We start from the raw sequence: 26,560 nt of genomic DNA on the forward strand, positions 1-26,560 counted from the left end.
CTGGAGCCCGTCAACCGCTATCTCTTCGCCGCTTTCTCTGCCCCACCGCTCCTTCCTTTGCGCCATCGCCCCCGCTACCTTCTTCCTGGTCTCTGGTGCCTCTCTCTTCGCCCCTGCAGCCTTCTCCCCCGCCACCGCCATGCCGCCGCGCGCCCGGAGCATCTTCGTCCACCGTGGCGTACGCGCCCGCCCCTCCGACGTGTACTACACGGAGATACGCTCCGGTCCTACACGCGTCGGGCTTGGTTCGAGACCTCCCAAGCCGCCGCGGCGGTACGTTCTAGTTTTCAAGTTTTATCTAGTTTTATGTAATATATTTGAATCATACTATCGTTTTCATTTGTATCGTATAGACCATATGTGATGTTGGCTTTCAACTGAAGTGTAAATTTAGCGTGCCTCCTAGAGCTGCAACGGCGCGTCTGCTGGAGCAAGCACCCTACAACGCGTTAAAAAACATTGTTTCGGCGACGCATATTATTTTAAAGGTGGCGGGCCGTTGCGTGTCTGTTGGAGTTGCTCTAACACACGTTCACGTGCACCGTCATCCTCTCCTGGCTCGCGTCAGAAAAAGAAGAAGAAGAAGAAGAAAGGAGAGCCGTTATACACGTGGGAATATGGATGGGAGCACAGCAGTGGCAGGCAAGCCATATTCCCCTTTCAACACGGGGAGGGGAGCGAATCTGAGATAGCAACGGTGCCTTGCTAGTGGAAATGGCTGTCTCCCCCACTCGCACCCTTTAAAATCGCAGCACCTTGCTGCTGGCTGGAGCACCAACTGCATCGGACAGTAGCTAGTAGCTCGCACCATGTGCACCGCGGCGCCTGCTCCTCCTCCTCCTAGCCCAAGCCTCTTGGGGCTTTGCCCAGGACGGGGTGATGGTTCTTGGCCGGAAGGGCAGCATCGCCGACGAGCCGGCGGCGAAGAAGGAGCGGGCCGGGCCGGGTAAGTACGCCGTCATCTTCGACGCCGGCAGCACGGGGACGCGGGTGCACGTCTTCAGATTCGACCGGAGGATGGACCTCGTCGAGATCGGCGGCGACATCGAGGTCTTCGCCAGGGTAGGGTACTGATGCATGCATGCTAGCCATGCATGCCCATCATCCATCAGTGGATTGTGTTATGTTATGACAAGATGATGATGATATTGCTTTCATTCGTTGGTGCAGGTGCAGCCTGGGCTGAGCTCGTACGCTGGGCGACCGCGGGAGGCTGCCAAGTCCATGCTGCCGCTGCTTGACAAGGCCGTAAACTAGGGGTACGTACGTACGTATACAACAGAAATGAAATTCACTTTCAGAATAAGAAAACCACATAACCATCCTATGACATCTGCTAATCAAACACTGATAGGTGTTTAAATCAGGTTTCCTGTTAAACACGTTATGAAATATTACTGAGGCAGAGTCCGGGGTGATATATATCCTCCTTTTTGAAAATGGCAAAAAATGAGATGTTTCTGAGTTCTGATCCTACTACGACTCCCCGCCAAAAAAAGAAAAAAACGCTGACTCGTTAAACTACCCCGCTATCAAAAAAACCAGCGAGGAACTGAGGGTGCATTTGCTAGAGTAAACTTAAAGTATTAATAAAACAATTTGTTCCTCAATTTGCTAGAGTAAACTTTGTATTAAACTTAAAGTATCAAATCTAAATGATGAACTCTAAACTAAAAATCAATTTGTTCCTCAAAATATATATGTTTTGTTGCGGAAATGAAATGTGCAGGCCACAGCTGGACTCAGACTCATCGGAGATGAGCAAGCAGAGGAGATTCTTCAAGCGGTAATTACTTTCATCTTGCACATATATGTATTATGTTACTGTCGATTGTATGTACAGTATCACTGAAAAAAGATGCATCGCCGAACAAGGAGAGGCCTAGAAATGATGGATAAACTTCTTACAGGTCAGGGATGTCGTCCACACTGAGAGCAGGTTTCAGTGCAACCCAAAGTGGATCAACGTTCTCGAGGGATCTCAAGAAGGATCTTACATATGGGGTGATAGATCCCGTGGATCGACAAGGCTAGATGTGTTCGGTGAAAGTAGTGGTATGTTACCTTATGCCGTACTCGATGAGTTCCCTCCAGTGACCGTCGTGAGGTGGTGACGACGGTGGGGAAGGAGAGAGATCCGGTGGTGGCTGTGATGGACTTCCCATCGCTTCAGTGCTGCCCTCTGGATCGGATTAGGGTTAGAGGTGGGGAACCAGTGGTGGCGGCGAACCTCGTAACCCGTGCCATGGTCCCCACCTCCTCTACATATAGCACCGCGCGACAGGGGCCCACCAGCCTTATTTGGGCTGGACGCCCCCGATCAGGGCGTGAGTCAAGGTCCAATGGGCCGTTGGGCCCATTGGGTAAAGAGATCAACCTAACATTCTCCCCCTTGATCTCATAATATACTTTTAACTTTATCCGTTTCATAACAGATCAATACATAGGGCATGTTTCATCGTCACGGCTCAATTGCCGATGGAATCAGACAGCCACAATGTACCTCTCTATTTTGAGACAGATTCTTTAACCTTGGGCCCTTTGTTGTCCGGAAATATTAGACTATACCATAAAACCCATGTCGACTGCGTGTTCTCCGAACACACTGGGCGGTAAGCCTTTGATAAGCAGATCTGCAAAACACTTGTTTGTTGCTTTTATGCTTCAAGCATTTTTCCATAATTCCGGACTTTCTTCTTCACAACACGTAACTCTTTGTCAGTGTGTTTGGCATCAACACTTGACTCGTTGTGACAGGAGCGAAAGAACTTAAAATGGTAATCGTCGTTGTCAACCATTATCCACTCCGGGTACAGGTAGCCTTAACCATGTTGCCCGTCCCTCAGCCTCATATCAAGCTATAACATATCATTGCATCACGTTGATGACAATCGTTTTACTCATTTGGAGATTTTCCACACAAAACTCCGAGTATGAAAGTTAGCGACAATTGTGGATTTTGCTATACATTTCACAAGTCCTGCCTTTGTACTCACAATTTTTTTTTGAGAGCACTTATTTCTTTTAGCATGAGGCCGATATCTTTGGCTCCATTCCATTGATTTATCTATGGACTGGACATTGTCAAAACAACCCGGATATATACGTGAACTGTGTCAGGGTAATATCTTGAGCTTCCAACAATTGAAGCATATGGTACCATATCCGTTTGCAATCTTTTCTTATTAACTTTTGGAACACCATAGTTTCCACTTCCATTACCCTTGACTATAAGAACAGGCATAGGTTTTCTCGTATGCATACTTTAGAGATCTTTCTTAGTATGTCCATGTGACATTCCTAATACCCCTTTTTTATTCTTTTTAACTTTGAGGACAAAAACTTCTTCTCTCCTCCTGCAGTAGACTGACATCACCACTTGCAAGTAGGACGTCATCCACATGCACAGGAATTGGGAAACGAATTTCCCATTCTATAACTTTGCATGATTACAATTGTCCTCTCATTTTCTTTATGCAAAAATCTTTCGATTTAAGTCATGTTTTACACCTTTACATATTTTCTTTGGAGTCACATTTGCCTTGTAGACCCTTCATAAAGTCTATGTTAGTGAAATTCGAATGATGGAATTTCACTAATATAGACTTTATAGTAGTCACAAGTATCTGATTTTCACATTCCTAGAGACCATCAAAATCTAAGGTACTGGCACTTCTTTCATATGGGGTTGTCGTTGCTCTGTCATTGCCAAGAGGCAATTAATTCTATAGTCACCCATTTCCAAAAGGCAATAGGTTTTACAGGGACCTGTATCACAAGATCCCTTGTAGAGCTAACAACAGGTGTTGTATAGGTCATAGAACGTACTCCCCCAGATTACTCCATCTTCACTGAAGAAATGGCGTATCTTTAAACTTTCTTCTTTATGGCACTTTAAGCACCACCGTTGTATTCCTTAGTCTGCTTTCGGAACTATAAAAGATTCGAAAATACAACAGTTTCTTTTCTTTAGGGGTATCATAATGACGGTATTCAGATGACTGTCGTACTCCCCTTGACAATCACATTCTTCATTAATGGATCACTTTAGATGCATAATGTGCATCACATCATCTAAAGTACACAGGAGTCATGAAATACACTACAATGTATTTCATGTCTCTTTCTCCTCCTCGAAATGTGGCAAGAACTTTTCTGCCACAATTTCGAAACCCACTCATAGCTCTTGTGAAATGAGGAAACTTCGATTATCTAGCTCATTCATCTTATCACTTCATGTAAAATGAAGTTATAAGTTAACTAGTATGGGAGTACTTTTTCCTCATTTCATTTCAGAAACTCAACAGAGTTCTTTATCATTGTCTCTTTAGCAAGTCACACTTGCATATCATTCTTGTCTTTAGGTTCGTCTGTTAATTTTATCCTTTCTAGATTTAGTGATTGCATAATGACCGTTACACATAAGGTGTATGGTCGATGATAGGAAAGCTTAATAGCTACTCCATACTTTTCTCCCATAGTGGACACATTAACCGCACATGAGTCATCATAACTTTCTCCTGTCATACAGGATAAGGCTTTTGCCAAAATTTCTCCCGCCATACACGGATTGTTGACATAATACAATGTCAACTTCACCCGGTTACGCAGGCATTCTTCCCAGACTTTTGACTGCATTAAATTCAGAAATAAATCTGAATTATCTTTGACACACATGTTTGATCTGACGTTGGTCAAATTAAACATGCATGTTGCTTGTTTCATTTCAATCATGTTGACTGAAAAAAGGAGACTCCATCATAGAGAGTACATGAAAGACATTCGTCAACCAAGACTCTCAATGATCTATCTCTTTTCTTTTCTTGAATTAATATCCAAGAGTTCTTTTCTTGTGAAGCCATTCTTTAGAGAGAATTTATTCCCTCAAGTTATGGCCTTTCTTTTCTAACTTTCGGGTCACTAATATCCAAACCATTCGCTTTCATGACTGAAAGCTTGAATAACTTTTAGTCTGAGAAAACTTAGCCGATAAACAACGGTAATGAGCATAAAAATAACCCTACGTTGGTCTGATTAAAATCATGCACATTAAACCTTTTAAAACTTTCTGGAATATTCTAAAACACCGTTGTGGCAGAATTAGAATAAAACATCATTCTTCTGCATTAATTCCATATCACCGTTGGGCAGAAATAGAAATAATGCATATAACTCATAAACAATGTGATGATAGTATTTCTATTGAACAACTTTGCTAAGAAATAATCATCATCATCATTAACCATATGCATTTCTATATCTGTGCTCCGAAAAATTGATCACTTTGATACAAAATTTATCAGAGATTTAAGCTTTAAACATAAGATGACTCGCACAATTATAGTATTGTTATCATCAACGTTGGTCAGAAAATAACAATACCATATTTAACTTTAAAACAAACATCATTCTATTGTCATAGCGGAAACTGTTTGAATCCTATCTCACCCACAAGGGAAAAACTTTGCTAATAACAGTTCTTCCAATTAAATTTTCCCGTTGGTTCCAATTTAATTGGAGGACTAAACCTTTTTACTTTGCAGCGGAAAAACGTGAGTATGAAAATTCATACACCCTTATAGAAAAATATTCGGTTAAAATTTAAAATTCATGAACTTTATAATCCCTTTTATAAAATCCATAAAATTTTCTTTTTCTGAAAATCTTCTTTTATTTTCAGAACCTTTTATTTTTCTTTTAAGAAAAATTAACATTACTTTTCTGTCTATTTTTACAGAAACTTTCAACTTTTTCTTTTCTATTTTCTAAACAATATTTTCGTTGGAAAATATGCTAAGAAAAATACTTTGGAATCTGCCCAAAAACTGGACAGAAAACAAAAAACCTTTTAAAGGAAAAACCTATGCGGGCCTTTTTCGCTGAAAAAATAAAAAAGGGACTGGCCGAGTATCTTTCGACCTCTCTCTCTCGGTCTGGGCAGGCCCAGCTCCTGCTGGCCTTTGTCATCCGGCTAGCTCACGGCGGCCTCTGGCCACTTGCCTCTGCGTGGGCCGGCACTCCTCCCGTCGGCCTCTGGCCTGCTCATCTCAGCCCAATTGGACTCCCATTTCTAGGGTTTCAGCGCGGGGCTATCAGGGTCGTCGGATCGGATCCGACGGTACCCCCTCTCTTTCGGCTGTAGCAAAAAGGGTGGTTTCGGCAAGGGGAAACCCTAGCCCCCATTCTTTCCCGCACCGCGCAGCTGTCTCCTCGTCGCTCAGCTGTCTCGCCCCGCGGCGGCGGCCTGCTCTCTCGCGCGCGGTGGCTAGATGCCTCGCCAGAGGGTGTGGGAGGTGGCCGCCGGCCGTGGCGGCCGAGGGCCCCTCGTCGCGCGCGCCCTCCTGCGGGTGTGGCCAAGCCACTGCCTCGCGTGGCGGCCCTCGAGCCCCGCCGAGCGCAGCGCGCCGTGGCCGTTCTCTGCTCATGGTGGCCACCTCTTTTCCTTTCCTCGGAGCCATGGTGTTCCCCTCGCCGGCTGTGCATACTCCTTGCGGTGTGTGCGCCGCCGTCGAGCGGAAGGTCGTGGTTCCCTTTTCCTTCGTGCGAGCAGCACCCGTGGCGGCTCCCTGCCGTGGTTTGTGGTGGCCGCCGGCAGTGGAGACCATGAGTCCCGTGCCACGCCGCGGCGCACCTTCTTTTGCTCTGTTGGCGCCGTGACCACCCCTTTCGCCGGTGGTGCGTTTCCCTTCGTGGAAGCGCACTGCCGTCGAACGGCGTGCTTGCGGTGCCCTTATTTCCTTTTCCCCTTAACACAGAAGAACCTCGGCATCATCCACGTTCTTTTGCCAGCGCGCGTGAGCACCTTCAAGGTGAACGCGCCACCGTCAAGGGAGCGGTGTTGATGCCCTTTGCCCGAAGGGCTGATGCTTTGCTCTGCATTTCCCTTCCTTTTGCATTTGCTTTTCTTTTTCGGATTCAATCCGATTCCTTTGTTTGTTTTCCTTTTGGATCTAATTAGATCCATACTTTGCCTCCAAGGAGGTTGGTTCTTCTTCCCCATACCTCGGCATGCCGATGCGTGTGGGGATCGAGAGGAACAAGCGCGGCCTTGCGGCGGCCTTCTTTGCCGGATGGAAATCCGGTGACTTTCCTTTTGTTTTGCTTTTCATCTTGATCTTTGCCCTCTTCTAGGGTTCATATGGTGGGGGGGGGGCTTTTTCGCTTTCGTTATCTTCTTGCAACCGGAACACATCTAAAGCCTTGTGGCTCTAATACCATTGATAGATCCTGTAGATCGACAAGGCTAGATGTGTTCGGTGAGAGTAGTGGTATGTTACCTTATGCCGTACTCGATGAGTTCCCTCCAGTGACCGTCGTGAGGTGGTGACGACGGTGGGGAAGGAGAGAGATCCGGTGGTGGCTGTGATGGACTTGCCATCGCTTCAGTGCTGCCCTCTCGATCGGATTAGGGTTAGAGGTGGGGAACCAGTGGTGACGGCGAACCTCGTAACCCGTGTCATGGTCCCCACCTCCTCTACATATAGCACCGCGCGACAGGGGCCCACCTGCCTTACTTGGGCTGGACGCCCCCGATCAGGGCGTGAGTCAAGGTCCAATGGGCCGTTGGGCCCATTGGGTAAAGAGATCAACCTAACAATGGATATATATATATATATATATATATATATATATATATATATATATATATATATATATATATATATATATATATATATATATATATATATATATATATATCATAGCAACAGCCAATCCCATCCCATGTATAGATGAACAATGGATTCATGCATGCATACACACCTGCATGCACCTTATGATATTTGTACACGTACATGGCAGGTTGCTCTCAACTATCTGCTGGATAAGTTGGGAGGAGACTACTCCAAGACGGTAGGCGTGATTGATCTTGGAGGTGGTTCCCCACGGCAAGGACCCCTACATCACAAAGGAATACCTCAAGGGAAGAGACTACAACGTTTATGTCCACAGGTCGTCCCTCCTGTTCCACTTCCATTTCCGGTTCGGTTGCATTTCTTGTTAACACTTAACAATGTCGTTAATTAGCTTCTTCCATGAAGGTAAGTACAGCTACAACGGCGAGGACTACGAGGCATCGGCCTCGCCGGAGGGCGCGGCATACGGCAGGTGCAGGGAGGAGGTCGCCAGGGCGCTGAGACTGGACGCGCCATGCGCGGCCAGTAACTGCACCTTCGGCGGCGTGTGGGGCGGCGGCGGCGGGGCCGGCCAGGACACCCTCTACGCCGCGTCCTCCTTGTACGGCAAGGCCACCCAGGTCGGGTGGGTCGACAAGGGCGCCCCCAGCGCGAGGTCCAGCCCGGCGGCGTTCCAGGACGCGGCCGAGAAGGTGTGCCCGCTCGGCGTCCGGGAAGCCGAGGCCGCCTAACCCGACCTCCTCGACGCGCCCTACGCCTGCATGGACCTCGTCTACGACTACACCCTGCTCGTCGACGGTTTTGGGCTGGCGCCGACCAATGAGGTCACGCTGGTGGAGAAGGTGAAGCACGGGGAGTACTTGATCAAGGCGGTGTGGCCGCTGGGTGAGGCCATCCAGGCCGTCGCGCCGAGGAAACGGGTTGCGCGATTCCTACTCTAAGAGCATCTTCAACACGCGCTATACAAGCGCCGCGTCGTAAAAAAAGGCAGTTTTAGCGCGCGCAACGCGGCGGGCAGCTCCAGCGGGCGTGCAAAAACGACGCGCGCGCCATTTCGAGTTCAGCGCGTTGGCCGAAACGTAATCCCGCGCCCCTTATTTGCTGCGCCGGCTCCCCCGCGCGCGACTCTTCCGCGCTCGGTCCTGCTCTCTCCCGCGCTCCCGCGCTCGTTCCCCCCATCCGGCCGGGCCGCCGCCGCCGCTCGCGCCCGCCGACGACCACTCAGGCGCTTCCCCGGCCTGCCTCCGCTGCGGGCGCCACCCGCGCCCCCCGGCGACCGTTCAGGCGCTTCCCCGGCTTCCCCGGCCTCCCCGCGTCGCCGCGCTTCCGCCCCACCCCTCCTAGTCTGGCCGGCCCTCGCGCGCCTCCGACGTCCGAGGAACAGCGCCCGAGAGCTCGCTGCCGCGCCGCGCCCGCAAGGTGTTCGACAAAACGCTTACAAGGTATGTATTGCTCCAAACTTATAAATTTGGTGCATGTTTTGAATGGTAGTTTTTATAGTATGGTATTGAACATTGTAGATGAGTTCGTCGTATGATTCTTCCGAAGAAGAATTTGATATGGAAGAGGAGGAGGATCTTGCAATGACCATAGTTATGCATATCAATAAAAAACCGAAGCACGGTGGTTCGGTTATGGGTCGGGAGAAAATTTGGAGAGATAGGATTGATGCCCATAACAGATTGATGAAGAACTATTTTGTGGAGAATCCCACATACCCGGAGTCGTATTTTCATCGCCGGTTTAGGATGAGCACAGACTTGTTCAAGCGCACTGCAGAGAAACTAGCGAGCCATGACCGGTTTTTTCAGCAAAGGAGGAATGCCGCCGGAGAGCTCGGGCATAGCACCGTTCTGAAGGTGACAGCCGCTTTGCGTATGTTGGCATACGGTATCCTGGCTGATCTAGTTGATGATCACTTGGCTATGGGTGAGAGCCAAGCCATCATGTGTGTCAAGCGCTTTGCAGTGGGAATTGTGCAAAGTGTTTGGCGAGGAGTATTTGAGATCTCCCACTGCTGAAGACGCCGCAAGGCTATTGGCGATGAACAAATCTCGCGGCTTTCTGGTATGCTTGGCTCAATAGATTGCATGCATTGGAGTTGGAAGAATTGTCCAAAGGCATGACATGGGCAATTCCACGGTTAAAAAAAGGGTTCCACTATAATCCTTGAAGCGGTGGCCGATCAGGAGACTTGGATTTGGCATGCATTCTTTGGAATGCCTGGATCTTTGAATGACATCAATGTTGTCAACCGGTCACCACTGATGAATAAGATTGCAAATGGTGAGTTGCCACCGGTGCAGTTTGTAGCAAATGGCCGTACGTACAACTATGGCTATTATCTAGCGGATGACATCTATCCAAAGTGGCAAACCTTCGTGAAGCCGTTGAAAAAGCCAGAAGGTAAGAAAAATCTTGATTTCCACAATGCTCAGGCGGCGGCTAGAAAAGATGTGGAGAGAGCATTTGGGATTTTGCAAGCCCAATTTGCTATTGTCAGAGGACCGGCTATATTTTGGGATCAAAAAATGCTTTGGTACATCATGCACGCTTGTGTGATCATGCACAACATGATCATCGAGAATGAGCGTGGCAAAGATTTAGACTACTCACAGTATGAGCTCTTGGGACATCCCGTGCGAGTGCGACGGAGGGCTGAAAGGGTAGCCCGTTTTGTTGCCTCCTATCATGTCATTCGGCGTCCCGCAACGCACAATGATCTTCAGAAGGATCTGATTGAAGAGTGGTGGGCATAGCATGGACGACAAAGAGCATGATTTGGTTGTGTTTATTGCATTATTTGTATTGTATTGTTTATGAACTATTGGTTATGTTTATTGCATTATTTGTTGTACTGAAGGATAAAATATTTGTTTGAGTTGTAATGACTATTTGTTGTTGATTTATTTTGTTTGTTTGATCGTTTTTGCTCCTATTTTTTGAAATGTATATGTGGTGTATATGTGATTTGTGCGTGTTGCGCGCGCTGCATTTTTGGACACTGCAGGAGCGGCGCGCGCTGTGCATTATAGCGCGGCTGTTGGAGCCAGCGCCTATCCCCGTGCTAAACCAACCGAAGCGCGCGCGTCAAACGCATTTTTTGAACACGGCGCGAAGCGCAGCTGTTGGAGATGAACTTGCGGCCGTCGTGCCAAAGGATCGATTGTCTTGTGTGTGTGTATGTAACACCAGGTGTTCCAAATGTTTGCTAGATTATAAACATCATATTTTTTTAAGAGGGTACAAATTTTTGCTAGATTATAATAAGTGTCCAAGTACGGGCTCTCAAGATTGACTAACCAAAATGAATTCCCTCTCTCTCTTGCTCGGTCGCTTCCACGCCTGCGCCGCCCCCGCTCCATGTTCCTTGCCTCCGGCGACCACACCATGCATGCCAGCCGACACACCTCGTCGACTTCCGACCGTCAAATTCCGATGAAAATCCGATGAACTTTTTTCTTCACGCTATCATCTTTCCCGTCGACTCTTGTCATGGTGGTGCTCCGCCTTGTCAGTCCTAGCCCGAAGGTGGTCTACACTGTCGTCTCCAACCATGAGCAAAGTTGCACCTCCCATGGAGGGGAACTTACAAAAAAAGCGTTGTTGCCTCGCTATCACCGATTCTGATGAATCTTTATCTTTCGTACCATGACACCGCTCCACTAGTAGAAGGATGAAGGGCAGAAACCATTCAGACCAAGAAGCGCCTAAGCCATGGCTGAATTTTGCCGGCTTTCTCGACAACTTCGTCGCATGTTTATATCTCGCGATGATCCTCTATCAAATAGCTTTTGTGAAGCATTTATCATGAGTCCTACCTATCTTATTGTTGAGTAACGTGATTGTTTAGAAAAGCATAGATGGACTAGGATTTGTTCCTGTCTTGACTTGTACTTCAAGATGATCATGTACTCCTATATATATATATATATATATATATATATATATATATATATATATATATATATATATATATATATGTCCACGAAACTCAAGCAATACAACAACTATTTCATCAATCCCTCTCTCCCCTTTAACATGGTATTTGCCGCAAGTTTCTAGACCTAGCTGCCACCCACTGCTTTCGCTCCGCACGCCGCCCCCGGGGCGGTCGGCCTTCATGACCGCCGCCGGGGGCCGCGCCGTCCGTACCTAGGGTTTGTCCGTCTGTCGTGTCGACCGGCTGCCCTAGAGAGTCTTTTCCCGATTTCTAGATCCAGGGTTTTCTATCTTCCGCCGGTCACTTTGATCGGCGTTTTCTTTTTGGTTTTCCGATCTTAGATCGGTTTGCGTCGCCCGCCACCGCCGTCGACCACCACGCCTCTACTCCGACATCGGCGCGACCCGGCTTCTCCTTCGACCCGTCGGCCTCGCGCAAACTCGACGGCCCCTCAATGTCGTCGTTCGTGCGCCGACACGCCCATCGATATCCGCCGGCCGTCATCGCCTTGCTCCGATCGGGGCTCCTGCATCGTCCCGACCCAACGGCCTTGCGCCATGCGGCAGCCCATCACAGCCGCCGTTCGCGCGCCGTCCGCCCGTCGATCTCCACCGTCGCCTCATCCGGTCGCGCACCGGCTGCCTCGGGTCGGCTGCGTCGTGCCGGCTCCGGCTCCGTCCTCGCCGACTGCCTCGCGTCGGCCGCCTCGGGCCACCTGTTGCGCCGCCTACGTCACGACGGCTGCTTCGGGCCGCCTGCGTAGCGCCGGATGCCAGAACTGGCCGTCACCCTGCCTCCACCGAGCGACGTCCACGACCTCGCGTGCGATCGGATTGATCACCCGCCCTCCCGCGATCCGCCTCATATATGTCGTGCGACCAACCTGGCCCCTTGGTTGCGCGCGCCTCCACAGGCCCCGTGAAGTCTGTCTCGAGTAAAGCGCGCCCCTCCATCGATCGAGCTTCAGGGCTGCCGCTGCGTCGCCCCATCGGGCCGCAACACCGCCGCCCAGTGGTTCCCCTGCAGTTGCCCCGACCTGCGAGCCGCTGCTACACCACCCCTTCGGGTTGTAGTGCGGCGACACGTGGTCCCCGCCGCCGCCCGAGGCCGTCCCCGTGGCTGCACCGACCCGCACATCGCTGCTGCGTCGCCCCTTCGGGCCGCCGCATTGCGGCACGCGGTCTACGCCGCCACCCCGAGGTCTTCCGCCGTCGCCCCGACCCGCGCGCTGCCGCTTCGTCGCCCCTTCGGGTCGTAGCGCCGTGACGCGTGGTCCACTCCGCTGTCCCCGTGCGTCGACTTCCTGTGGTATGCGCCGCGCCGTCTCCTTCGGCGCGATAACGCCATCATCCGCGCCGGTCTTCATCATGTTGTCGGGCTCTTCCTCGCGTACTTCGAGCATCGCCGCCGCGCTCCTAACCAGTCGCCGCCGCCGCTCTTCCTTGGCGCTGCTGCAGCTCGCTCACCCGAGTCGCACCGCCCGTCCATCTCCTTCATCTTCAACTACGTCTACTTTCCGGCGCACCACTACTTCGACACCACTGCGCCCATGACTAACTCGGCGCCTCCTTGCGCCCGCGGCTCCACGACGGCTTCCTCGACACCGGCTACCCCGACTCGACATCAACCACTCCGTTCTTCGCACGGCTACCTCGACCACGGCTACACCACCCTACGCTCTCGGCTACCTCGACCAATGCACAAAGGGCTACCGCCTTGCTTGAGCAACCTCGCCGGTTTCAACTCCAGCCACAACTTCCACGATGCATCGACCGTTACGACCGTGGGGGGATGACTGTCGGCTTACCTTTGGATTCTTCTCCAATCTCACCATCTGTGTCGTTACCGTTGTGACCGCGGGGGGATGTTGAGTAACGTGATTGTTTAGGAAAGCATAGATAGACTAGGATTTGTTCCTGCCTTGACTTGTACTCCAAAATGATCATGTACTCCTATATATATGCCCACGGAGCTCAAGCAATACAACAACTATTCCACCTATCCTTCTCTCCCCTTCAACACTTATGGAGTTATCTAGCTGCAAAAATTCATCGTTAGGCGCATGGAAGGGAAAAGGAAGAACAATGTAAGTAAGAACCTTGGCCCGCTGCTCCCCAAGTTCCTTGGTCCTATATGCCACCTTCACCTTCTCAAGCATAAGAGAAACACACACAAAGACTTAGAACAAGCATAATCGATTTGTTTTCATAGGAGGATCACCCCTGGCCTTCGCATCATGATATTAACCATAATAGCCATCATCCAACACCTACAGAGAGAAGAGGCAGCATCACGGGCAGAGCATGTTTTCCATGGCGTCCTCTAGCGGAAGCAGTCTTGTAGGCGTGCTGGAGCTGATGATGGGAAGGAGAGAAGGGGGTGGGGGTGTCAGTACAGTCGTAGGGGAGGTTGCCCGTTGGGCGGCGGCACACGAGGGAGCTTTTGCCAGGGAGTGGGCGCATGGGGAATGGGGGCTAGGCAACCTCTCTTTCTTCCGGACCAAGCGAACAACATGATGGCCCGTTGGGGCAGCGAAGGAAGCAGACAGTTGATCCTTTTTTACTCGTACGGGACATCGATCGTGACACAAAACGCCTTGCTCCTTTCAATTGGCCGGCGCAAACAGTAATACCAGTGCCGACGTGGACACAACGTGAGAGCGTCCTTCACGCGCACGTTAATGTGTTTGATTTCTCTGCCACGTGTAAACCTGAAAATGGTTATTAGAAAACCGGGTGTAACAGTTCGGTTATTACTTTGGGTTTGGTTGATTTAGATTTTATTGGGCTGAGTTTTTTTAGTTTGGTTTTGGTTTGGGTATGTGGAGAAACCGGTTTGGGTATAGTTGGTTATGGGTTTAAACATTTTGGTTATAAACGGTTGTAAACTATGAGTCTAAACCGGTTTCTAGGCATTGGTTATGTGCAATAATCAACGATGACCGAGAACGAATATCTTTGATCCGCATGCATGTTGTAATGCACTGTGTAATTATGTATAATGAAGAATTACCACGTGAAAATCAGAAGTGTTTGCTTGTGCTTTGGTTAAGTAATTTTGTTTTAATACACTTGTTAGTGAGTTATTCAGACGCGGGCATTTTTTTTTGCTTTTGCTGTGTGTTTACTGTATCTCAAGGATAACTTTGTTCTCAAACTGTTGTAGATGCATTTATACCTTTTCTATCTCATTTGTTTCTTAACTTGTCAATTTATGCAATTATATGTACATTAAAGCAAACTCATAGTTATGTATTGGTTTTAAACCATGGTTATGTATTGGATTTTGGTTGGTTTGGGTGGAAAAAATAATGAATTTAGTTTTGGTTGGGCTGAATATGACATCAAATAGGTATGGTTTAAGTATGATTTTGTGAGATAAATGTATAGTTCAAATATGGTTTAAACATGAAACCATTCTCAGGTTTAGACTCACGTGAGAAGGGAACAGACAGGAAGCACGAAGTTTGGCACCATTTTGAGAAATCGTTTGCCTTGTATTTTTATTTTCCTTTTAGCTTTATATAACACTGCTGAGCACTCCCAAATTTTACCAAAGGAAAACCCAGGCTCGATTTGGGGCCGTGGTGCATGCATGTGGAGAAACAGAGTTGTGATGCATGCGGGCCATGAGCGTCGCTGGAGGTTCAGCAACATGTCGAAAACCTAGATCTTGAGCTGGGGCTCGCCCATAAAGGCACGTACAACCCAACAAACTCAATAAATTCAGTGCAGCAGCTCCCACCAAATTTTACCAGCCGATCGAACTCGATGTCTTCCTCCATACGTACATCATTGAAACTGCACCCCCACCTGCCTGCCTTCTTTAAAGAAAAAGGAAATAGTGGTGTGACAATGGGCCACATAATTAAGCTATTTCCTTGCTACCTACAGTACAGTACGTATTACTTTCACAACTTTGCTCAACGATCAATGCAAGCACGGGAGAATTAATAGATGAACATCTTATCATGCATTGCTTCTATACTACTGCTTGTTCTTTACAATCTAACTCTATATTTTTCATATGATCATCTTCTGTACATGCCGTTGTGGTCAATGGCTGGTCCTCATTCTTCCCCCCAACCTCCTTGATCCTCGCCGCTGCCAACTGGGCCTGTGGCAAACAGTACACGGTTCTTGTTGTTTCGGTAAGATTGATAACAAACAACCAAATTCATTCAGGAGATCATGTGGAAATCTAACATGCACTGTACCTGTTTCTCCCACCCTGTCCTCTTGATAATGAGAAGAAGTATGGCCATCTGGAGCAACGTGCCTGTTAGCATGCCCGTCCATACCCCCTGCATCCATGCACGCCAACGACGGATAATCTCTTCTTCAGTTCGTCCATGAACTTGCTGATCATCAACAAGCTAATTAAATTTGAAACAAGCTTACCAATGCACCGAGTCTGTGCTTGAATCCAAGCAGGACACCGACCGGAATGCCCACCAGGTAGTAGCAGCCGATGTTGACGAATGCTACCTGCAGCTGCCACCCTGCTCCCACAGCCACACCTGCAAATTCCCAAAGGACCAACGCCTTACTTTACTTAGTGGTCGGTCAAGTTGATAGCCATGTCAACTAGGGCGATGAACCCTCTGAGTGGTGTGTTAATTGATTACCCGAGAGCACTGGCCCGATGCTGCTGAAGAAGACGGTGACGGCGAGCAGGTACCCCAACCTCGCCGCTCCCTGGACCACGTCCTTGTCGTCGCTGAAGAGCCTCGGCAAGCCCCTCCTCCAGATGAAGAAGACGGCCATGAAGGTGGCCCCGATGAGTGCGGATGTCATCGCCGCCACGGCCACCGCGAACTTGGCATCCTTGGGTCTGCTCCCTCCGAGCTCGTTGGACACCCTCACGCTGACTGCTTCGCTGAAGCCCAGCGCCACCATCATGGTCCAGAACTCGTAGTTGATGCTGTCAGATTAATTCCACATGTTAACATGTATGGTTCTTGTAATCAGAAAATGTATAGGCGTACAGACAGAAGAAAACAAGAGGAAACACTCACCAAACTGACATGATATCAAGCTGGAGCTGGCCATTCTTGAGGAGACCCACCAGAATGAGCAGTGCAGCATAGTACCAAAACTCCAAGCTTTCCCAAATCAATTTACAGAATGTATGAGAACTCGTGTGCAGTAAAGGTATGCATGCATGCATGGATCTGCTCAACCGGACAATTTTGTACCGACCAGATCATGGCGGCAGACACGAGGGACAGCTTGACGAAGGCGGCGAGGTTCCTGAGCGCGCGAACGGAGAACCCCTTCCACGCGTCAGGGAACCGGCCGCTGACAAGGTAGGCGAACTGCGCGGCGTCGATGAGCCAGTAGGAGACGTTCCCGGCGACGGCCGCCCCGCGGAGGCCGTACCCGAGCCGGTTCACGGCGACGTAGGTGAGCGCGACGTGGACGGCGAGCGCGGCACCGGTGATGGCGGCAAGGGCCCAGACCCTGCTCTGCGTCTGGAAGAACTTCTGGAGCGGGAAGTTGGCGGCGTGCGCCAGCAGCCGCGGGATCGCCCACCGCGCGTACGGCCCCGCGGCGGCCGCGACGGCGGCCGGCTGCCGGAGGAGGGACCCCAGGATCGGCGTCGCGAGCGCGTACGCCGGCGTGAGCGCCACTGCGGCCGCCCCGCAGACGATCCACGACTGCTGCACGTACACGCCCAGCAGGCCCAGCTGCCCGGCGCCCACCGCCTGCCCGCACAGCGTGTCCAGCGCGCACCCCATGCCGAACTGTGCTACCGCGCCGCACACACAAGATTGATTGATTGTTAGTGAGATCTCTAGCACGCAGACGCAGCTTGATTGGATCTCTCTCGGCATGCAGTGTCCTGCGATGTACTGTACCTACCAGGACGCCGTAGGCGAAGCCCTCCAGGACGCCCTCCACGATGGTGACCGCGGCGAGCTCAACCACACCGATGTGCCCGACGAAGCTGGCGGTGACGAAGCCAATGGAGAACTGGAACACCTCGGTGAGGACCGCCGGGAAGGCGAGACGCCATAGAAGCTTCGACTCCTCCCAGCTCTTTGTGGCCAGCGCCCTCATAGCTAACGCTGTCTCTTGAAGAGGGGAATACTACATATGCAGAGTGAGCACTTCCTGGTCACGGCGACAAGTTGGTCTTACAACCTCACTATACTCCCTTGGTGTTTATTTTTGGCGGAAACCCTGGTTTTTATTTCCTCCATGTATTAGATTTGTCTGAAGACAAATTTTATAAACTGTTAACAAGTTTGTAGAAAAATATATCAGTATTCACTTACATCACTAAGTTAATGTCATTGCATTCATCACTGAATATGTTTTCACGCCATACTAGAAGGGTTGGCCACACTTTGTTGCATCGTTAGTGTTGTTGGGTTTCTTAAAAGAAATACTCTCTCTCTTTCAAAACATAGGGTGTATATTTTATTTTTTTGAAAAATCAAGCCTTTCAAGTTTGATCAAATTCGTAGAGAAATATATCGAAATCAATAATACCAAATCGGTATTGTTAGATTCATCATGAAATGAATTTCCGTACTTGTTTTGTTTAATATTGTGGATGCCAATATTTTTTGCTCTCAACATGGTCAAAACTAAAGAAAGTTAACTTTCCAAAAACATTTATATTTTGACCTGATGGAGTGTTTTATTTTCATTTATAATGCGGTGGTATGATGGTGTGGTTATGTGTTATCCGCTAATAAAAAAATATTTTTGTGAGGAAATTTCTGCATCACTCGCTGCATGTACTATATTGATGCTACAATATCAGATAGGTAGGTGGGTGCGCGGGATTGATATATTTTTATAGGTCGGTTCCTGCTGATTGATTTGAAAAATCGTTGGCATAGTTAAAATCGCAAACCAAATCCAGAATTGAATACCCCAATTAAATGAAAAAGCTTTAAAATTAGGGAACATAGAGAATTAAAAACTTAAATGGAAAAGCTCTTTCAGAAATTATTGACACGGTCGAAATTGGCTCGCCCGATTCTCAATTGAAGGCCTCAATTAATTGAATACCTCAATTGTATGTAAAAGCTTTAAAATGAAGGAATGTAGAAAAGTAAAAGAATTGAATGGAAGAGGTCCTTGAGAAATTGTTGATCCGATCAAAATTGGCTGACCTAGTTATAAATTTAAGACTTCAAATAATTATGATACTTTCAAAATTAGGAAGCATGGTATAAAATATAAAAGAATTGAATGAGAGAGTTTTAAGAAATTATTGACCTGGTCAAAATGGAGCATTGGTCCGGGAAAAATGTAAACCAAATTCAACATTGGATACCTCAACTGAATGAAAGAGTTTTAAAATTAGAGAACATATGGAAAATAATTGAATGTGAGAGCTCCTTGAAAAATCGCTGACCCGGTTAAAATTGAATGACCTAATTTTAAATTCAAAACCTCAATTAATTGTGAGACTTTAAAATTAGGAAGCATAGTATATAGTAAAATAAATAAATGAGAGAGAGTTGATAGATTGTTGAGCCGGTCAAAATCAGTCACCTAATTTCAATTGGAGATCTCACTTAATTGTAGGCTAGTTTAAATTGTTGAGCCGGTCAAAATCAGTTACCTAATTTCAATTGGAGACATCGGCGGTTGGTGTCTCGCATATGCCCGCTATTTAAGCGTCGGACATGAACCACACCACACCTTCGCTCTTTATCTCCTCCTTGCACCACACTGCCGATGACGTCCAGCTCAAAATCCATGACGGCTGGGTGACCTGGCGAGCCAACCAGATACAAGCTTGCTTGCTGGCAAGCTCTCTGCCATCACCATCGTCAGGCCATCCCCGCCCGTCCAAGCTGGCCAATGCTATCTCCCGTCAAATCCGTTGCGAGCGATGCAAAAATGCATCTGACGGACTGAGAAACAAGCCATGTTTGCCGAGATAAACATGGTGGCGAGGTATTTTCACTCAGGCATGGACGACGACGTCGCCAACTCCGCATTGGCCATGCCCCGCCGCCATGCCGACGAAGTCATCATGCCCTTCGCCGCCTTTGATGGCGAGGAATAGTAGACCATGGAAGGCCATCGTTGCTTGGGTCCCATTAAGGCCATCGTCGCCGTCTTGCCGGCATGCACAGTCGGTGACTTGCCCTCATAGCAGTGGCGTAGGCCACAACAACCGTTCTCCCCTGCGCCAAAAAACAACCTTGATATGTGCTTCGCGGAAGTCGATGCTACTCCTACCCTTCCGGTGGAGCATATACCTTCGGAGCTCAAGGCGGTCCAGTGAGTTTGGACATGAGGAAGATATATCATGGAAATGGGTAGGGATGTAGAGCGGCACCCGAATCCGCCTCGCTTGGTTTACAAATTAGAAAAACTTAGCTTTAGCTAGCTTGTGGTGCCGTTAGGCAAAGTTGCACTAATTTAGCATTTTGGCGGTCTATGCGAGACGCCGCTCTACATCCCTAGAAATGGGGCTCCACTGCCGACGATAGACAAGACTAGGTTAAAATCGCTTAACCTAATCCATTGTCCGAATGGTAAATGTTTTTGTCCGCATTATATGAAAATCATTGCTTTGCATGTTATTCATATGATTTATTGCAATCTGATTTCAAAATATACACGGCTAAGGCTGAACAGTTAGCTCATGCATCAATGTTGGCGGGCTGTGAATTCACGGACAGATGCGGTGTTTAGTTTAGATTTAGATTAGATGCCTTAAGATCATATCTAGCAGACCCCATAAAGGATCGAACCCGCAAAATTTCGACGAGTATACGGGTTCAGCCCGTTTTAGTGGCGAGAACAGACCCGTATCGCGTATCCGGTCCGTAATTTTTTTACCGTCACCCGGAAAAAGAACCCCTCAGCCGGCATATATGCGGTTTCACAGCCCCGATACGGGTCAAACCCTATCCTCCGCTGCCGCAGCTCCGCCGCAATTCATTTCCCGCTTCGCCCTAATTTTTCGCCGCCGACAAGACAAAAAAACTCATAGCGGGCCGTCCCGACCATGGACGGCCACGGAAATGGAGGGGATGACGCCGAGCGGCGTCGCCGTCGCGCCTCCGACGCCGCACACAAGCGGATCGTGGAGTTTGCTGAACTACGGCCGCCGACCGCTGTCGGCTTTCGAACGCCGCGAGCTCGAGGAGTACGAGCGCGAGCTCACGACCCAACACATCGGCTCCTTTGGCGCTGGGAGTTCGTCCGCGGGTGCCTCGTCCTTGCAGACCATCACCCCGGTGAAGAGAAGGCCGGATGAGCTCAGGCCTCTCGCAGTCAAGCTCGAGGACGACGTCGCCCTGCAGTGAGGGGTCATCAGCCCCGAGGACTACCTCATCCTGGGGCAAGAGGATCACCTCATGCGCGCCATCATGGAGCGCTCGGTGAGGGACGCGGAGGACGACGTGGCCGGCAACCGTCGCGAGCTCTAGATCGTGCATATCCTCCTCGAGCAAGGGGTCATAGCGTCGCAGGCGAGCGCGTCCAAGGAGGCGGACCTGCGTGTCATGAAGACCGAGTAGGACAAGATTTGGATCGACCTCGACTCTGACGAGGACTGAGCTCCTCCACCTCCTCCGTCGCGTCGTCGCCGCCGCACATGTCATTTTTGGTAGCCTAGGCTCGGATATGTTGCACGGCCCGCATTGCCCCCTCCCCCTACCTAGCAGTATGAAGAGTGATGTAGTTTGATGAAGAACAATGATGTATTTTGATGAAAAATAATGATGTAGTTTCACCCGTGAACGTCTTTTTTTAAATTTTACAGTTTCGTATACGGTGTCTGATCTTTGTCACACGAAATAGTTCAGCAAAATTGCTTGGTAGCGACCTATAAATGCATTTTACGGATCTTTTTTACGAGATGCTCTAAGAATGTGCCCTCATCTGAAAAAATGGGCGTGAAGTGGCTGCTTTGGTTGCCAAGCAATAAGCAAGATATATTACATAATGCCGCTGCCAGGACGGAATTCTACCAGCCTCTCGTATTCGTATGGCCAAGAAAAAGAAAAGAAAATTCTTTAGAAAAAGAGGCTTAACCACCTGCATCTTCAGAAGAAGAGAGAAGAATTGGTCCGACTTGAATGATGCATAAGAGCATCTATACCCGGACTTCGTAAATATGATCCTCACTATCCTGTATTCATGTTTCGTGAGTGATTGGACGTGTTTATTTTAAGCTTTAACTTTTCGCCTGTGCAGCTGTGTTTTCATATTTTTTCGTGCATTCGGTCAGTGACCTGGCGTGTTTGTTTTAAGCTCCTACTTTTTTCATGCAATCTTATTTTTCATATTTTTTCTCATATGTCCGATCACTTGTACGTGATTGATGGAGGAAAACAGAGAAAAAAAGAGAATAAATAAGAAAAGAAAAAAGGTCTCCAGAATGGGGTCGCGTCCTACATGGCGGGCTGACTGGCTGTGGCCGGGCGCGTCCGTGAACCCTCATACTGTTCTCATATTTGAAATGAATATGAGAGGTATCGGTCAGTCCGGACGTTTGCGACGGATATAAGGGGTTTGATTGATCGCGTTTTAATGACCGGTCACTGACCGCATGGCTTACCCTGACGTTTGAAACAAATACGAGGTATCCAGTTATAGAAGCTCTAGGAAGAAATAAGAATTGGTCTTGCTTGAATGATGATACAGCCGAAGAGTAACTTAGACTACTCACATGTACTTCCTCCTTCTATAATATAAAAGCATTTTTAACATTAATGTAATGTAAAAATGTTTTTATATTATGAGACGGAGGAAATATATCTTACTAGTTTATGTTATTACTATCTGGATAGTGCCATATGGGTGATAAGAGACCCCTCCCTCGCAAAAACGTTGGATTGGTCAACACACATCACATCGCACGGGCTCTCGACGTCCACTTTGATCATCTCTCGCCGTAGCAAGGCAACAACGCGCGTCACCATCAACCAATCGTACCTGCCCCTCCTTTGTCCTTCACAGTCGTCAGTCCATCGCCGACGAGATCTGCATCGCATACTCCGATGATCCGCTGGTTGCAGCATTGCCCGGTTGCACTGAAGCTCCGGAGCCCCGGCGCGACGCCACGCCCATCACAGCTTCCACCGCTGGCGAGTGCTGCATCGCGTACTCCAATGATCGTCTGGTCGCAGCTGCACCTGCACTGCAGCTCCCCGGCCGGCAAGGTCCGAGAGGGCGCAGCACCACGCATGTTGCATGGAAGAAGCCCCCGGCCACCGACGAGATCCACGACCACGAGGCGTCCGCTTGTTGCACTGCAGCTCCGCCGCCATGGCAAGACTCGTGCTGCAGCATCCCTGGTCGACGAGATCCATGGGGTCGCAGTGCTATTGTGCTTGCGTCAGGAAATAATAAGAAGCGAGTGAAGCATTTGCAGCAGCTGCAGCTGGTGGTGGCCCCTATAGCGGTGTCTGCCGCCGGTGATGACGGGCCGGTGGCCGGTGGTGGCTTGCTGCTGCTGCTGCGTAAGTGAATGGGATGGGGGATTCTGGATACAGGATAAAGCGAGCGAGGAAGAAAGAAAGAAAGATAAGGTGGACAGAGAAGGCGGTGCGTGGGTCTAGATGACACGGGCAGCAGAGGGAGGGGGATGATGTTTTATTGTTTTCAGCCGACTTTTACTTTTCTCCCTCTTGCTTTGCTTCCTACCCTCGAATCTGGGCTCCCCACTCGTTAAGACCCTGCCCTCCCGAACCCATTCCATTCCGTTCCATTACAACTCCAAGCTAGGCGGCTAGGTGAGAGGGATCGTGTTTCTCTTCCCTTTTCCCATGATTTGGTTGGATTAAGACCTCCTCCTCCTCCTCCTCCTCCTCCTCCTTCTTCTTCTTCTTCTTCTTCTTCTTCTTTCACAATCTATTATGTTCTTTGTTCCAAATTGATTCACCTTTTTCCTAGTTCGTGCATGATCGCAGATCTCGCCTTGGTTGAGGGTTGTTGTTTCCTTCCTATGAGCCTTGCGGTCGGGTTTCCCTCTGTCTTGATTGCAACCTGTCGTTATCTTCCGTCGTTTGTGCTGCTTACATCTTGCTGCATCTGGTAGGTTTTATTTCTGCAACTTGAGAGTGAATTCTGTTTTCTACCTTGTAGTTGTATATTTACGACACATATTACCCATTTAATGAAACTTTTATCGAAATATCATATTTTGATGACTTTTAACACGGTATTTCTTTAGATTTACACTTTTCTTGTTTATGTTAGATAGGATCGGTATGTTGCGTTAATGATTCGTAGAAAAATATGTAAAGATCAGAGGACATCGTTGACGATCATGTCCAGACTTCTCTTGTCCATCTGTTTCATTCCTCATCGTCGTCTATATAATTTTCGACCCTCGACGTCACCACACACCTTGCCTGATGGGCATGCATCAGAAAACAAGTGTCCAACGCTTCCAAAAAGAGTATTATAGACGAATTTTCACACGATGAGGTAATTAGTGTCACAAATGTATAATTACAGGGTAAAAAGCAGAATTCACTCGCAAATTAACCAATGGATTCCAAATTTGTGGTTAACTTAGCTTGATACCACAGTTTGTGTTGTCATGTGAATGGATAATATCTCTCTCCTCCTCTTCCCTTCTCCTCCCTTCTTCTCCTCGTCACCCTCCTCCTCCGCCCTTCTTCTCCTGCTCATCCTCCTCCTCCTCCTGCTCCTCGTTGTCGTCGTTCATCGTCGTCCTCCTCCTCCTTCTATCTATAAATATAATTAAAATAGGAAAATCCTTCTCTGTCAACCAAACCATTCGTTCTTGACAGTGGAACCTTGGGGCCATTCACTTCTTGAAGGCGCCGTTTTGGGAACCTTGGGACTGGGTGGCGCTTGTGGGTGGTGGGCGACGGCGGTGGTGCGGCTCCATCCTAGCATGGATCTACGTCCGTTGTTTGGAGATGGACTCGCGTAGGTGGAGGTCCTCGTTTGGCGTGATGGTGACGTCGATGGCGGAGGCACCTACCAAGGTTGTACCTCAATCTGATCTGAAGATGGACCAGTGTAAGATGACGGCGACGATACATGTGAGTCCGTCGGACCGGTTTGTGCCCCGGCCCCGGTATGTGACTCGATCAGGGCCTTCGGCTTTAGATGTTAGGCTTAGGTGAGAGGTCTGGGTATTTGATCCAGCTTGCACCCCTTCATCATATGGATAAGAGTAGCGACAGATGTTGCCAAGATAGCGGATTCAGTCATATTATTATACTATTTTGTAAGGTCCTGAAAAATATCAATAAAATGGCCGCATGCATCTCCCAGATGCAGAGGCCGGGGATCATTTTCCTTTTTCTAAAAAAAATAGTCAACCGAACCGGTGCACCAAAACCCGTGTCAGAGGCAACTAATCAAATTAACCCCTGCAGATCAAATTACGTGTGTTTGTGGGATTGTTTATGAAGTTATACTTGAATAATTCTTTAAAAAATGCTTAAAGGATGGTACAATTCTGCTAACTGCAGAGGGGGGGCTAGCTAGGAGGAGTTCACGTGCGGTTCGCAGCCATGGAACTCGAATGCAAAACCCAAGCCTCAAGAGTCGTGCGCGCTGACCAGCTGAACCTCGACGTGGAAGGTGATCACCACGGATATCATGTGGGTGCTTTGCTACTATTTGTTGAAGCTATATTGTACTCACTTGCAGCAGTAATTCACACCTACATGTTGAGTTCTGTCGTTGCTTAATTTGCAGCTACGACCCCAAAGCTGGAAATGGACCAGAAGGACGGAGCAGCGCGCGCCACCGCCGTCGTCCCCGCCAAAGCTGGAGATGGACCAGAAGGACGGAGCAGCGCCACCGCCATCGTCCCCGCCAAAGCTGAAGATGGATCACAAGGCCGGAACAGCGCCACCGCCGTCGTCGCCGATATCTTTTCTGTTCTTTTCAAGCATCCAGTTGCATAGAATGTGCCCTGTCATGGTTGTTGTCTCCTTTCGGTGACTGGTGAAGGAGAAAACATAATTTTGTTCTACTCGACAGTTGATTATATGGACTTGAATTGACAAAGCATACTTATAAGTCCACATGTCAAAGTCAAACAAACAGTCGGTCCATATTTACTCTTTTTTTGCAGGGGATATTTATTACTCCCTCCGTCCCAAAATTCTTGTCTTAGATTTGTCTAAAAATATATGTATCTAAATACTAAAATGTGACTAGATACATTCATCTTTAGACAAATATAAGACAAGAATTATGGGACGGAGGGAGTACTTCTTTATTATGCCCAGATAAAAAGATGAGATTGATAGGGTGGTTGTTATTTTGTTCTTCATTCTTGTCTAGCACGGGCCAGAGAAATTGTATATCTATCCATACTACTCACATCGGTTCAGAATAAGAACGCACTTACATAGATAGTTGTGCCATCAGTTAAGATTCTTCTAAATATAACCATGTTTGTAAAAGAGAATACTAGCATGGCAGCATCTACGACACAAAATTTCTTTAGAACAAGTTTAAACCAGGGACAACCGTAAACTTTAGTGCTCCACGGTTTGGAACATATGTAGCACTTGATATTCACTTTGAACAAAAAATTACACATCATGCCATCTCTTCCCATAAAAAAACATAAGATCCAAATTTCAAATCAAAGTATCTCACCGATGTGTTACTCATGTTGAGATCTTCAGAAATAGATCCCATGTTCATAGGTCTCGTCGATCTTTTTGGGACGTAACTTGTACTTCGAACAATAATAAGCTTGTACTTCCACTATAGCATACATGTACTTCACGTGGTAAAATACTTTTACTATTCACTGCCAGTGTACTCGCAGGTAGTTTAACAACCACCTATAAACATGTCAACACCGCATAGCAACATATACACATACATCCATGTTGTACACGTGACAGCATAAGAAAACTAGACAGAAAGAAGGAAAATGAAAACAATAAGAGAAAAAATCAAGAAAAACCCAAAAGAGAAGAAAACACCAGATAAAAAAAACCGTGGAAAAAATTCCAAGCACTCCACGCGTCGCTTCCTCGAGCCCTTCCACG

The 26,560-nt window shown here is 48.3% G+C and overlaps 1 protein-coding gene and 1 pseudogene across 2 annotated transcripts; one reads left to right on the forward strand and one right to left on the reverse strand.

The window, feature by feature from the left end:
• Window positions 1-787: 787 nt before the first annotated feature.
• LOC123439385 lies at window positions 788-8,587 on the forward strand (annotated as a pseudogene).
• A 6,923-nt stretch (window positions 8,588-15,510) lies between these two features.
• Window positions 15,511-17,691, reverse strand: LOC123439386 (protein DETOXIFICATION 32-like). Of its 2 annotated transcripts, none has more exons than XM_045116105.1 (7): window positions 17,442-17,691; window positions 16,779-17,323; window positions 16,595-16,681; window positions 16,205-16,500; window positions 15,978-16,096; window positions 15,794-15,880; window positions 15,511-15,693 (listed from the first exon to the last, which is right to left on the reverse strand). In XM_045116105.1, exons 1-7 carry the CDS (start codon window positions 17,637-17,639, stop codon window positions 15,559-15,561), a joined length of 1,467 nt encoding a protein of 488 aa, XP_044972040.1. In that variant the 5' UTR covers window positions 17,640-17,691; the 3' UTR covers window positions 15,511-15,558. The 2 variants fall into 2 exon arrangements, with proteins under 2 accessions (XP_044972040.1, XP_044972041.1); XM_045116106.1 differs by having other exon boundaries at window positions 17,438-17,530.
• Between the last annotated feature and the right edge of the window lie 8,869 nt (window positions 17,692-26,560).

This window comes from Hordeum vulgare, chromosome 3H (assembly GCF_904849725.1).
Source record: "Hordeum vulgare subsp. vulgare chromosome 3H, MorexV3_pseudomolecules_assembly, whole genome shotgun sequence".
Lineage (NCBI taxonomy): Eukaryota > Viridiplantae > Streptophyta > Magnoliopsida > Poales > Poaceae > Hordeum > Hordeum vulgare.